This window comes from Momordica charantia (assembly GCF_013281855.1).
Source record: "Momordica charantia cultivar OHB3-1 chromosome 4 unlocalized genomic scaffold, Mcharantia_2.0 BLBB01000004.1, whole genome shotgun sequence".
Classification (NCBI taxonomy): Eukaryota; Viridiplantae; Streptophyta; class Magnoliopsida; order Cucurbitales; family Cucurbitaceae; genus Momordica; species Momordica charantia.
Genome location: NW_028275162.1, coordinates 4,837,909 through 4,853,132, shown reverse-complemented (window position 1 = coordinate 4,853,132; position 15,224 = coordinate 4,837,909). Strand labels below are relative to the sequence as shown.

Below are 15,224 nucleotides of genomic sequence, written 5' to 3'. Positions count from 1 at the left end.
TTATTTGTAGTTTTTTGACGTCTTTTTTGTTAGTTTCATTGTCATGTCAAGTGAGCACCAACGAGCATCAACTTGCATGCACATGGCATTATTTTGTCACGTTATAAGTCCAATTCCTTTAGGAAAAAAATTCGACCTAATCATTAAATATTTGAGATAAATACAAAAATAAAAAATTACAAAAAAAATAATGAGTTATCAAATATTTAATAGTGACTTTAAGGGTAAGAAGTCAAGTTTTCTCTTTAATCGTCAATGATACATAGATCAGTTGATTAACATATTATTTAACTCTCTATTGATTTAGGTTTAAATTGTCGAGGTCGAGCTCTTCCCACAGACGGCGCCAACTGTTTATACAAATAATATGATGGGGTATGACCTGGTCAAGGTCAGCTAGGGGAAGAGCTCGACCTGCTCTAGGTATGACCGTCAGGAGAGCTTGACCTGCTCCAGGTATGACTGCGAGAAGAGCTTGAGTATCCTTGGAAAGGGATGACCAGCTCAAAGGGTCAAGGTCGGCTAACTGGGATGAGCTGGTGTCAGGAATAAGTTGAAAGGCCACTTGGCGAGGAAAGACCTTCACAAGGAAACAAACACTCCGACGCTCAAATCAATTTTGAGTCCGACCTTAATATGGAGGTCGAGCTAAAATACGATACCTGACTGAATAGTGAAGTGCCCTATTTATAGGTTGAGGTACCCGACAATGAATCTGACCAGCGGTTGAGCATGTCGGGACCAAGGTCGGCCTATCGGGAGTAGCTATTCCAATTCATACTCTTGTCATCTGGCATTTGGCTAAGTATGGAAAGTCGTTCCTCCCTTGAATGATCTTCACGGAAGACTTTCAGATCGGCCTTCAGGGAAGGTCTTCAGGTCGGCCATCAAGCAAGGCCTTCAGGTCGGTCTTCAGGGAGCTCTTCAAGGCAAGACCTTCAGGTCGGCCTTCAGTGGAGCCCTTCAGGTTGGCTCTCAATGGAGCTCTTCAGGTCGACCACCAAAGAGAAGATCTCCAAAGTTAGACATTTCTCTGTCCTCCACGTGCCAGTACGATTTTCACCTCAAACAAATTATATTAAATGAATGTCAGATTTATAGGAACAATGCTATGTTTCAGAAAGTATCCAAAAGTAATGTTTTTCCAATAAACTTGTTCACTTGAAAAATTTTAGTAGAAAGTTATTTAACAAGATATAAAGAAAGAATCTCAAATTCAAAATTTTTTTTTATCATTTATTCTTTGAGGCAGAAGATTCAAATTCTCGTACCTTAGAGTTGTTCTACTAAAAAAAATTGTAAGTTTTGTAGGTGAATAGAACTATAAGTAATGAAAAAAAAGACAACACAAGTATGGCTCTTAGTTAAAGTATATATAGGTCACAAGTTCGAATTTCCAGATTGTTGAAATAAAAAAAAAAAGAAAAAGTAATTAAAAAAAAACTAATATGTGTGTCTATAGGTTATAGGTTAAATATTATTGTTAAGAATAATATTTTGATTTTTACTAGTCAGTATCAATATATCTTCTTGTTGATAGTTACTAAAAAGTTGAGAGCACTTTATTTTTCTACGAATACAAGAAAAATGTCTTATTTTCTACCTTCCTATTTATTAAAAATTTAGTGACGGCCAGTAAAAATGTTACTTACCCATTATAATCATTATGTTCTTATTGCTAATGTCTTATGCAAAAGTCCACTGGACAAAAAATAAAGTGGAACCCAATGTAATGTCTTTTAGTATTTTTGCCCATGATGGGCCCCCACAAATTATGAGATCAAACTCTCTTTTCTTTTTGGCAATAGAATAAAAAATATAATTCTCTCAACCAAAAAAAAAAAACCAAACATAATATTAGCTTTGAAGTGACATTTGACTTGAAATGATGATGTGGTAGTTAATATATGCTGACATGAACTATCATATGAAGTAACTAGTATTTAGTGTGTACTGAAAAAAGACATGTTATTTGGTGTTATCATTCTCAACCCACTAAAGACGGCTCGAAAGAAGTTTCTTCATCTTATTGGCTGTCACATCATTTTTCCATTAAATCAATTAATTGTCAACCAAACTCATAAATTTAATAGAAATAAGATCAAAATATTATGCGGTAAAAAGTGATTCTTTTGAAACTTTTGGTCTAACCCAAAAATTCAATAGAAATTAAATCCTAATATTATGGACCCAAGGTGATTCTTTTGAAACTTTAGTGACTAAAAACAAATTTCAAATTCCACAAATCAAAAGTTTCATTTTTGAAATTTGAGAGACTAAATAGAAACTAAATCAAAATTTCTACCATCAGAAGTGTAATTTGTCAATTAATTGAAGGTGTACTTGAGATTGATGGTAGAATAAATATTTAAAAAAAAAAAAGAGAGATTTGAGTATAATTGAATTTTCAAACCTGCACGTGGTACCTAAAAATAAATTTAAATTGATTTTAGACTTTTCTAAAATCAATTTTTTGAGAGATAATGTCTCCGCGCTTTTTTAGAAACTTATTTACACAAATATTTAAAATCTTCTAATTTTATTTCTACTTATAGGATTTTATTTTAATTTCGATTTTACCCTTATTTATTGCATTTACATTTATTATAGTTATTTGTTTATTTAAATATAAAAGATTTAATTCCATAAATTATTATCATAATCTTTTAATTATTGTGGGCCCCATATAATTTTCAACACAAATCCCTTAATTCAATCCTTCAAATCCCTTAATTTACCCCTCAAAAAGATTGATTTTTCCTTAATTCACTCTCACATTGGTGCTCAATCTTCAACGACAATTCAAAATCACACAAACATCTTTTGAAATCTCAATAAACGTATATCCACATATTCAAAAAATATATTCAAAATCACAGTATATATCCACTTATATATCCGCATATATACATTCAAAATCACTACAGTATATATCCGCATATATACAAATTGAATTATAAGATATATCCACTTATATATCTGCATATATACATTCAAAATCACTATAGTATATATCCACATATATACAAGTTGAGTTATAAGATATATGCTAATCAAACTCATTATAATATATATCCTCATATATACAATAGTTCACACGAAATCAGAAATCGAAAACAACCATTGGAATGCAAACCTTTCGATCGGGATAAACGGAGACGAACTACTTTGACGACAGAGAAAAACGGAGGCGGTCGGAGACAAAGGCAGGCAAAAACGACCGGAGAAGAAGGAAGGATGGAAATCTCCTTTCAAACGGGATAAATGGAGACAGACGACGGAGAAAAACGGAGCCGATCGGAGAGGAAGGCAGACAGAAACGGACGGTCGGAGGAAGAAAAGAAAAATGAACGGTCGGAGGAAGAAGAAAGAGGTTTAGAGAATGGATGGTTTTGGGAATTTTTGGGGTTTTGGGATTTTTTTTTATTTTAGAAAGTATAATTAAGCACATTTAAATTGTAACCTTCCAATTTACCATTTCTAGATTTAAAAAATTATTTAATATTGAGGTGGATCCTTAAAAGAATATACTAGTAATTTGTGTGATGGGTACCATCCTAATTAGTATTGTTCGATGAAAAAGCGTAAATTTTATATATTTCAATTCTTTTATATAATTATGATTCTTAAATAGGCTATCAATCTAATAATCTATTTTTTAATTTCACAAAGTTTTCGATGAGAAGGGAAGTAATTTTGGCCCAAAGAGGGATTGAAATGGACGCTGGGCTTGAGCCTTGAAGTACTGGTAGAATCTTGAGCACACTGGGCCTTAATATCTGCTTAGATTTTACTATTATTATTATTATGTATATCCAGAATTTCCGTAATTTAGAATCTTATGTTTTTCTTAAGAATATTACAAAAATGCAAAGATAAGAGAAATTTTAAGAATCTTATATGCACACAACTACTCCCTACTACTCTCTCTAAATTTGGTTTTTTGTTTTTTTAATCAATTTTAATGTTTCTTTCTTTATTATTATTTTTTAAAACAAATTGAGGTATAGAGATTTGAACCTCCGACCTTATAAAAATGAGAGTAGTTGTCAAAGTTGTACTCATATTGCATGGCTGTAATTTAATTGTTTATACATATGATATAAATGTATATTACAAGCATATATATAAGCAATAAAAGTACTTATTATGAAAGGATCCATGAGACAAGAGAAAAAGATAGGATGAACCACCCAGGATGGTTGGTTAGTTGTCCAATTAGTAGAATATGAGAAAGCAAAATCTGTGGCCTTTACTTCGTTTTAATATTCTTTTAATGAAGTCTTGTTTCAAAAAAAAAAAATTAGCCATTGGTTAATTGTACATAATACACATGAATTACTAACTTTAAAGGGGATTGAATCATAAAAATTTAGACTAATAGTAAGATAATTAAAAGTAAAAGTTAAAACAATGAAAATATAACTTAACCAAATTTAAATAAATATAAAAATTTTTAAGAATGAACCATTCGTTAAAAATTCATTTAGTTTAATCTATGGTTACTTTTAAAAAAGTATTAATAATATAAACGGATGGAGAATTATTTATGGAATGTTAGGTTGATTAAGGTGACATGCTAATTTATCTAAATAATCAAGGAGGGAAAGTTTAATTAAGCGAGCTACTAAGTTTTTTTTTTTTTTTAATTCCAAAAGGACGATGAAGGGATAAATAAAAAGTTAATATAAATTAGTACTTTGTTGAAATTAATGAATAAAATTATTTTTAATAAAAATGAATAATAAGAAAGAATATGTACTTTAAAAAAACTTTTATATAAAAATATATTAATATTTTAATGGCCATAAATAATATATATATGAGATTCATTCTTTGTTTGGAAAAGTACACAAAAATCTTCTATCTAAATTCTTTTTCTATTTTCTTTGTATTATTTATTAAATATTAAGAGTTCACTGAGTCTTGTGTTTGATGAGAAACAATTATTTGTGAAACCTCAACACTGTGCAGAGAACAAAATTATCTTAAGGAAATAATGTTACTATTGGGTTCAGAAGGTTTATTTTCATGTTTCCTTAATTTCTCTACATTCTACTCTACCATATTTTGTAAATAGTTTTTTTCTTATTAATTTATAATTTTAAACCAATGTTAGTCAGTTTTTGAATATAATATATATATATTAAAAAGTAATTAGTACTTTATCTATTCACTCTCGTGATTAAAAAAAAATTGATTTAAAATTTTTCTACCTTTTTGTTGTTTTGTATTGAATTCTCTTTTCCATTGAAATGGGAGGATCTCTATGATGCTTTTGGTTGCCATCCATTTTGCAATAGTTGTTTCACCTAACGTCTTAATGGTGAAAGCTTTAGCTCGTATGAAAAAGAAAAGGAAAAAAGGAACTAATATTTTCTGAAATCTATTCTTATAATTTATTCTTACCTTTAATATTTAGACATGTAATTAATTAATATAGCTTACAATAATGAATAGTAGTGGTATAAAAATTTTGCTATAATATCTGTCTTTTTTTTTTCGCACTATAATATTACCCTACTTGAAATTTTTGTGAATACAACGTAAGGAAAATTAAGATAGAATGCAACAATTCGGTGAATTTTATTGATATAATAATATCTTTAATAAATGAGAAACCTAATAACTTATTTCTAGTAATAAAATATAGATCAAAAAGTTATTTATGCCTAAAAATTTCAAATAACACAAACTTAAATTAAAAAACCTCAAACTTTTTTTTAGTACAATCTGTGAGGATGAATGATCGAACTCACGACACCTTGGTTGGAGGTATTTGGCAAAAAAAGAAAAAAAAAAACCAAACTAATAGCATTTAATTTTCACATTAATATTGGAGTTGGACAGCCATTGTGGGATGCCACGTGACTACTCTCTTTAGATTCACAAAATCTTGTTTATGTGCTGTTATAATTAAAGAATTTTACTATTTAAAGAATTTATGAGTACCAACAAATGTAGCTGTTAATTATATGTTAAAATACAATTTTTTAATAAAAAAATATGTGAGGGAGGAGATTTGAAGTCTTAATATTTTAGTTTGATTTCCTTAAAAAAAATTATTTTAATTAGATTCCATGAACATAACTCAATATGTTTCTTCCCTCGAGTTCAAATGTTCGATCCTCATATCCCTAAATTGTTGTACTAGAAAAAAAATCTTTTGGTTAGATTTAGGTATTTTTTAACTCAACTTAAGTTGTAAAACATCTGAAATTTTATATTTAAACAACTTATTTGAATTCTTGTAGCAATTTGAATTTAAATGTAATTATATATTCATATGACAATATTTTTTAGAAATAAATTTCTAAAGGTTTTTTTTTTGTTTCACCAAATTTTGCTTTGAGCGGTCGTCGTCTCAAATTTCAAAAACTCAATTTTGACATTAATTTTTTATTTTCTGGAACTGAATTTCAGTTTAACGTCGATTATGACAAAATAAAAAAATAAAATGAACCAACCCACTTACACCTTGTCTTGAAAGGCACATTTCTATTCGGTTGAATGGAAAATATCGAGGTTTCGATTTACGAACATGTCGATGTGATATTTGGAGAAAAATCACGAAATGTTGGATATTGATGTAAATTTTTTGAATTAGTAAATAAAACTTTAATTGTAGCTTAATTAGTCTATTATTGATCATTTTTTACCATCATATCAAAATATATAAGTAATGTATTTATGGAAATGTCGTTGTGATGAAAACGTCGAACAAAATCATGTATACATACATAGAAATTATTTGAATGAGTAAATTAAAGTTTAACGTTGCTTTATTATGTTTTATTGATAATTTCTAATACAATATAGTCTTTATTTACCTAATTGAACAAGATATGTTAAATATCAAGTATAAAAGATGAGATAATCGCAGAAAACTTGAAAAATAAAATTTAATCATATTAGTGGTGATGATACTTATGGAAATATATTTAAAAATTGTGTAGATTTAAAATTGAAAAGAAAAGTAGGTAAAAAATGAAAATAAAAATAATTTGAGTGAATGTGTTTTTGAAAGTTGTGTAAATTTGATTGGAAAGTTTGATTCATGACAATTGGGTAGATTTTAAATTAACAAAAAAAAATAGATTTAATAATAGAAATTAAAAAGCAGTAAAAAAAAGAAAAAAAAAGCGAAAAAGAATAAAAAAATTGACGCCTCAGACATTTGATTTCATGGTCACAACTTCTTTGTTATATTTTCACCTCAGTAAAAATATATTTAAACTTTTAGACAAATTTTATACAAGTTTTGAAAATTACTAAATTTGATTTAGATTTTGAAAACAGTATCCAAAAACATATGCAAAACAAAGAAATATATGAGTGATAACAAAATGAAACCTATTTTATATTTTATGAATTAAACAAAAAATTCAAATGTATTAATAAAAAGTGAAAAGTTATTAAAAGAAAAATCGAAACCAAATTTTATTAAACCAAATGTATTAATAGTGAGTAAATTTCATTTTCTACAAAATTTTAAAATAATCGAAACCAAATCACTATCAAATAAAACTTAACTTACCACATAACTTAATCTATGGTTTAGCATGCTTTTAAAGTCCACGGTAGTTAAAATTTTAAAGAGTAACAAAAATTACCACTGAATAATTTTTTTTAATTCTCATAATAAAAAATAGAAAAAAAAATCAAAGTGCCTTTAGAAAAATCATTTAAGTAACTTTTGAGAAAGAATTTTACTAAAAACGTTCTTTCAAAAAGCATTCACACATCAATTACATCAATTATTCCAAAGGTAGGAAGGAGATTTAAATTTTCAACTTATAAAAAATTAAAATTTTCTTTTTTCCTTTCAATGTCATGAGATAGCTTTAAGAGGGTTAATTATTTAAATATTATTTAAGTATTGACCGAATAAGTACTATCTCTAGATTCATCACCATTAAAAAAGTAAGTATATTGTATTTTTTAAAAAAAAAAAAACTATTTTTACGTTTGCCTCTCTTTTCTGTTCAATTTAACAAGGATCAATATTTAGTACTTAAATATTTTCTTAATTATTATTAGTCGAGTAACATTCAAATTTATAATATTTTCATTTTATTCATCATGGATCTGTCTACTTTTCTAATAAAGTGGTTAAAGTAGAAACCATGACACTGAATTGTCTTGGTTGGTAAAAGCAATAAATGAAATTGTCACTATGGACCTATCAACTTCTGATATTTCTTAAATATTTTATCCAACATCATCCATGCCACATAAATTGTCTATTATAAAAATATCGTAAAAGGCAAAATAGTCCACCATACTTTTAAATATTCCTAATTTTTTTCGATTGTTAATCTTTATTGTTGATGTAGAAATTTGGCCTTCTCGAAGAAATCGAATATAGAGAGTAGGGTATTGATCTTATCTGAATCTATGGAGAATCTTGACACCATCATGATATATTCTCTTGAATCTCGCGGATATCTTCTCATTTTGAATTCCTTAAGCCAATGGGGATTTTCTCATCCATAACATTTATCGTTAAAAAGGTTTCAATTAATTAAGTACACATAAAAAATTGTTAAAATATGCTAACAAAAAGTTGTTTACTTGTAATTAAATTATTGGTTTAGGGACGTATCTAAACACTTATGTGTCAATCGACTGCTTTTAGTGAAAGATCGTGTGCGATAGGTATACAATAAATTATGATAACTGTCGTTATTGTTTCGTCCAACCAACCATTTGTTATCTAAATGCAATCATGATTAATTCCATTTTCAATGTGCCCAACTATCAAACTATTCATATGCAAACTTTGACATGTCGTTTTAGTTGGGGTTAATTAGAAGCTATGGATTTTTTTTTTCTTTTTAAATGTACATAACAAAAAGTTTTTATTGTTGTAAAGCAAAACACTAGGGTTAGAAATGGTCCCATATTGAATTTATGACTTTTCAAAGTATAATTTAATATTATTTTAATCCATTAAATTATATTTAAATAGGAGTTTAGTACTTTCTTTTTTCTCCCCTTTATATAATTTTCATGTCATCTAGAAAAATCGTACCACAAAGTTTGCATGCCAAGAGGATCAAAATGGCCGAGGCCTACTCTTCTGCTCTTTTGCTTGTCTTTAATCTTTTTCTTCTCTCTTTTTCGTCCGATGCGACGGTCGTCGCAAACGATCCACAAGTGAAGCACACCAATACTTTCTATTTTGGTTATTGGCATAGTCCTCCGATCTATCCTCCACCATTGCAATCTCCCGATTGCACCACCATTCCTCCTCCGCCGCCCCCGCCATTGCCTCCTCCGCCTTATTGTGCCACTCCATCACCACCACCGCCACCTTCACCGTCGCCCCCTCAGCCAGTATTCTACCCATCTCCTCCACCGCCGCCGCGACCTCCGCCATCACCACCGCCACCGTCACCACCGCCGCCTCCGCCGCCACCCCCGCGACGTCCGCCGCCGCTTAAGTTCGAAAGCAAACGAATCGCAATTGCGTACAAAGCGATCCAGAACTTCAAACTCAGAATCGAGGAGGACCCATTTAATATCACAAAAACATGGAAAGGGCCGAATGTTTGCGGTTACGAAGGATTCCTCTGCGACAAAGTTCCGGATTTCATGGACAAGGCGGTGGCCGGAGTTAGCTTCAACAACAAAAACTTAGGCGGTCGTAAACTCATCCTCGATACGTTCATCGACGGGTTGCCGGACATCGCTTTCTTCCACGCCAACTCCAACAACTTCTCCGGCGAAGTCCCCAAACTCATCGCCAATCTCAGATACTTCTACGAGCTCGATCTTAGCAACAACAAATTCGCCTGCGGGTTTCCCAGCCAAGTCCTCGGCGCCACCAATCTGACGTTCTTGGACCTCCGGTTCAACAATTTCTACGGCCCGGTCCCCCCACGGCTCTTCGATATGGACATTATCTCCGCCATCTTCCTCAATAACAACAAATTTAACCAGCAGATTCCGGCCAACCTCGGCAACACCCCTGCCCGGTATTTAGCCGGAACTTTTTAACTACGTCTTTTTTCCGTACTTTTTTTTTCTATTTTTTTAACCAGCATGGAGCATAAAAAGATACATACACAAAAACATTACTTTTAAAAAACACTACGTCAATTTAACATTCAAAAAATAAAAGTGTAATATAACCAATTTTTTTAAAAGATATAAATCTCACTCCACAGCATCAATTTAACATGTATTATAAAATATATATATATATATATATATAACTTTTCTTTTTCTTTTTTCAATATAGCATAAATGTACTTTTTTTTCACATTACAAATTATTTGGATTATATTATTTTTATATAATTTTAAATTCTAAAATACATATTTATTTCATATTGTTTACATAGGAGATCTACTTTAAATTTTAAATTTTGATAATGTCTATTTTTTATAAGGAGACTTTGGAAATATCATATTTCAGTACAAAACATTTTCTTACCAATCCATCCAATCTCACACTACTCAAAACTCATGTTTGCAAATTAAATACCTACACTCAAATCTATTTCAGGGTTAGATAGGTAAAGTGAACACGAACAAAATTTTATATCGATTATGGAATAACATGCATACATCAACACAATTATATCTATTAATATGAGACTTTTCGATGAAAACAATAGTAAATTTATGAGAGTTATGATTAAAGCAAAAAATATCACACCATCGTGAACTATCTTATATTTGGGTATTCTTGTCCTTCTCGAACAACTCTAAAATAAATAACAATTTCCATTTTTGTCCTTGAAATAACAGGTTCCTGACTTTCACGAGGAACGAGTTCACCGGTCCGATCCCAAAAAGCATCGGAATCGGAAAAACGAAGAAGAATCTAATCGAGGTCCTGTTCTCCGGCAACAATCTCTCCGGCTGCTTACCAATGGAGGCCGGACTTCTCGAAAACGCCATTTTACTAGACGCGAGCAAAAACTACCTCACCGGCCCAATCCCCCACTCCTTCGGCTGCCTCGCCAAAATGGAGCTCCTCAACTTCGCCGACAACCGCCTCTACGGCGCCGTTCCGGAGGTGCTCTGCAAGCTGCCCAGCCTCGGAAACTTGACCCTCCGCAACAATTTCTTCACCCAGGTCGGCCCCGTCTGCCGGAGTTTGATCTGGAAGAAGGTTCTCGACGTCTCCGGCAACTGCATTCTGGGCCTGCCGAAGCAGAGGTCGGAGGACGACTGCACCCATTTCTTCTCCAACCTTCAGTACTGCTCCTATGAGAAGTCTGTGAGCTACATTCCCTGTAAGGGGAATTCGTACCTCTACGGAGATCCGGCCGAGCACCGCCGTCCGCCGGCGAGGAAGGTGACGGAGATGAGAACTTATGCCGCGCTGGTCCCCAATTAAAGCGCATTAAATGTGAATGTGGTTTCTTTTCTTTTTCTTTAATTCCGTACTGTGTGTCGGCTCTATAGTGATTGAATTTTTATATTAATTAAGAAAGCAGAAAAAAAATAATAATAAAATTTAATGTGGGTTTTTAGTTTCGGGACAAATACTTAGTCCTTGCCCTAAGCTAATTTTATTCTAATCACCATTAAATATTTGATAATTGAGATAAATGAATTTTTCTCGATAAAAGAAGAAATTAACAGAATTTTTTTTCAATAGTGGTTATTGAAATGTTTGATAATGGAGAGAAATAAATCTTTTTCATTAGAAAAGAAAATAATCAGTCAAGTTTTTTAATAGTGGTTAGGTTATTGGTTCCAATGAGGGATGAGTTAAGTATTTTCTTAATCTGTCAAATTTCGAGAAATGATTATTATTTTTTTCTTGGTTGGAATGAACAAATTTGAAATGATTAGTGAATTATTAAGTTGCTTTGCTTGAATCATGGTCATGCAAAAATAAATTTAACATGAAAATTTAATGACAGTGAGCATAGATGGGTTGTGACCGCTACACAGACAAATATATTTTTCTTTTAAAAAATAGGTTAAAAAACATATTTGATCGCTATACTTTTGTTAAAGTAACGATTTAGTTCTCAAACTTTAATTATAACGATCTTACTTTTAAATTGGTAACAATTTAGCCTATCAACTTTAATATGTAACAATTTAGTCCCTATAGTTTAAAATTTGTAACAATTTAGTCCCTACTATGAAAATATTTGCTAAAATTAAGTATCGATTTTTATATTATAACGATTTAATATTTGTAATTTATAAACACATTTGGTTCTTCATTGGTTTTTCGATCTAAACCTACAAGAAATTTAACATAATTTTTCTCGATAGGACTCTTTACAAATTTAAAACTAGTGAGATTAAATTGTTACACACCATAGTTTAAGGACCAAATTGTTACAAATTTAAAAATACATGAACTAAATGGTTACACGCTAAATTCAGGAACTAAATCTTTACTTCACTGAAAGTACATAACCAAAAGTATTTTTTAACCTATTATGGAACATATTGGATCATTTTGGTTAAAAAAATTATTTACTTGAAAATATAATTTGAGATCACATCAGATTTTAGATATTCAAATTCATGCATAATAATTGTTGATGCATAAATTTGGCCTATTGGGATTCTTCAAAATTCGCACCCATCCTCCAGAATAAAGGGATCGACGAGACCTGCAAAATATAATAGTATCAAAGACCGGTGTGGCTCTTGCCATATAGGCTCCGATGCTTAAGTTAGATATTTGGTATAAAGTGTAGAGTTTTGTGAGCCTATCATAAGGTTTGTCTTCCTTCCCTATTTATAGAAGTTGAATCCTAATCTCCGTAGGATTTACAGAAGTCGAACCCTATTATTTTTAGGAGATCTGGACTTTTGAGTCCATGTATTTCGTTGTGGACCTAATGTCGGATCAAGAGTCGAGATCAGCTAGGATTTCGAATTCGACTGCACAGGGGAATCGAATTAGGATTCTCGGCCTTTTGGCCAAGAACACCTCGACGCCGACCATGGGTCGATCTGAGTTGGCCTCGACGACTTCCCTTTTCGTCGCTTTGTCCGTTCTATATTTTTCTACCCATATAACAATAACAATAATGGAATTTATTTGAAATCTATATATCACTAATAGTTATTGGAACGTAAACCACCATAATTATATGTAATATAATGGCTGTTAATTATTTAAATCTTATTCGTTTTTACCTGTCTTAAGTTTGATTATAGTACATCTTATTTTTCAAGTATTTTACCCTCTGTTCGGTTATCTTGAAAGTTCAAGAAGAGAACGAAAAATAATTAAAATTTTTCTTTTTGTCTTATTTGAGTTAAGAATGATTTGAAATACATGTAATTAAATTTTTTTATTTGAATGTTGATCGAAAAGAAAAAGAAAATAAGAAATTTTACTGATATAGGATTTTAATCTTAGCTTTAATTTATTAATTGAGAATTAAAATATGATATGTTGAAATAAATAATTTACATTGTACGAACTCCTATAAAATTTAATGGTTTTGGTTAGGATATTTTTTAACTTGACCACATGATTTGAGATCATATAAGATTTTAAATCACTTTTTTCATATGATAATATGACAATGTACAAAATTACTTAGAAATCCATAAATTCTAAGCAACCAAACCCACCATTAAAACATGTTTAGCATCTAATCCAAGAATGTGTTAGCTATATGAAAATGTCCCATGAGTTGCAATTAAAAACTTATTCATTTAAAAGAATTCCCACCAAATAGTGATTTAATAAGATAAAAAAAAAGTCCTAAACTAATATTTACAGTTCTGTTAAAGATGGTATGATGTTGTCCGATTTTGCTTTTGGTTTCACTTGAAATGTCTCATACCAATGAGATAATTGTCCTCGTTTATATACCATGGATCATGTTCTCCCCTAGTCAATGTAGGAACAATTATCTCCATTGGCCAAATCAACTTCTAATCTCAAATCAATTACTATCAAAATAAAATCAATTCATGTTTGCAAATTCTTACTAATTTAATACAAATGAAAGTAGTGTTTTTTTCTTAAAAAACAATGTCATAGAGATACCAAATATAATGAATATGGGAGTTGTAAGCAAAAGAAGGTGGTTAGATTGGGCTGAAATAAATACACGTACTGCTCTGAATATTATCACTAAAAATGTCTCTGTCAAAAATTGAATATGGAAACCATGCCATGTTATTTAAACCATGATGTGGGCCCCCACAAATTATGAGAATTCTTTTTTCTTTTTAACTTTTTTTTTATCTTTTTGAAAAAATTCTTCTCTTTAATTTTGAAATTGAAGGTCAAACATGATGGACTAAATTGGCCTTTTATTTGCAAACCCCGTAGAATTGAGTGGTAAATTATTTTGTTGGTCGGTAGTTCAAATCTTCATTCCTCTCCATATGTCGTACTAAAAAAAATATTTTACTTTATCACATTTTACTGTAATATAAGTATGTAGAGAAATATTGTTCTACATTTAGATGACATGATATTAGTAAATAAATTTATATGATGAGTTAGGTCACCCAAGAAAAAATAATAAAAATTTGTGCCAACTTTTTAAGAATTTGAAAGAGGAAATTTAAGGTTGGTTCACTAACGTGATATTTCTTGTTTCTTGTTTTTATTTTTGTTTTTTTGAGAAATATAAGTTTTTGAGGATACTTACTTTATTTTTAACAACGTTTTTTAGATGATACAAAAATGTTAAGTTCTGTTTATGCAAGGATATGCACAACAGTGTATATCAGATTGCAGCTCGAACTCGGCCTCCGGACCGATCTGAATACTTGGGCGGACCTGCACAAAAAGGTGACCACTTCGACGATCAAGTCAGTATAGGTCGGATTCCCAATTTAGTTCGAGGTCAGAAATCATCGTACCTGATCGTGGAGTGAAGTCCTCTACTTATGGGTGGTAGTCCCGCTAATCTCGCGACGGTTACACCCAGGTAATCTCGGGACCGTCGGTTACACCCGGTAATCCCGAGACCGACGGTTATACCCGATAATCACGCCGCTGACAGTAGCTCACATCGGCCCCCACCGAGCTTCCCGGTAGGTCGGACCTCGGCCAGGTTCACCTCGGCCCTCATACTTAGCATCTGTCAACGCTAGTGGTGGTGATCTCGGCTGTCCGAGCTGGGCATGACTCATGAGTCATCTTGGAGCACCAATAGGGGTCCTCCACGTGTCCAGGGTATTCTCTTCCCCAAACATTGGCCCCCTCTCTATCTGGTCCGATCTCGACCTGGCAGAGAAGTTCATTCGACTTGATTTGGACGCGTG

The 15,224-nt window shown here is 31.4% G+C and overlaps 1 protein-coding gene across 1 annotated transcript; it reads left to right on the top strand.

Moving 5' to 3' along the window:
• The first annotated feature begins 9,018 nt into the window (after window positions 1-9,018).
• LOC111016647 (uncharacterized protein At4g06744) lies at window positions 9,019-11,501 on the top strand. Its single transcript, XM_022292105.2, has 2 exons — window positions 9,019-9,980; window positions 10,758-11,501. Exons 1-2 carry the CDS (start codon window positions 9,064-9,066, stop codon window positions 11,350-11,352), a joined length of 1,512 nt encoding a protein of 503 aa, XP_022147797.2. The 5' UTR covers window positions 9,019-9,063; the 3' UTR covers window positions 11,353-11,501.
• The last annotated feature ends 3,723 nt before the right edge of the window (window positions 11,502-15,224 follow it).

Coding starts and splice junctions, on each gene's coding strand:
- LOC111016647 (XM_022292105.2), top strand. CDS start 9,064: ATGGCCGAGGCCTACTCTTCTGCTCTTTTGCTTGTCTTTAATCTTTTT. Junction 9,981..10,757: donor CTCGGCAACACCCCTGCCCG/GTATTTAGCCGG, acceptor TTGAAATAACAG/GTTCCTGACTTTCACGAGGA.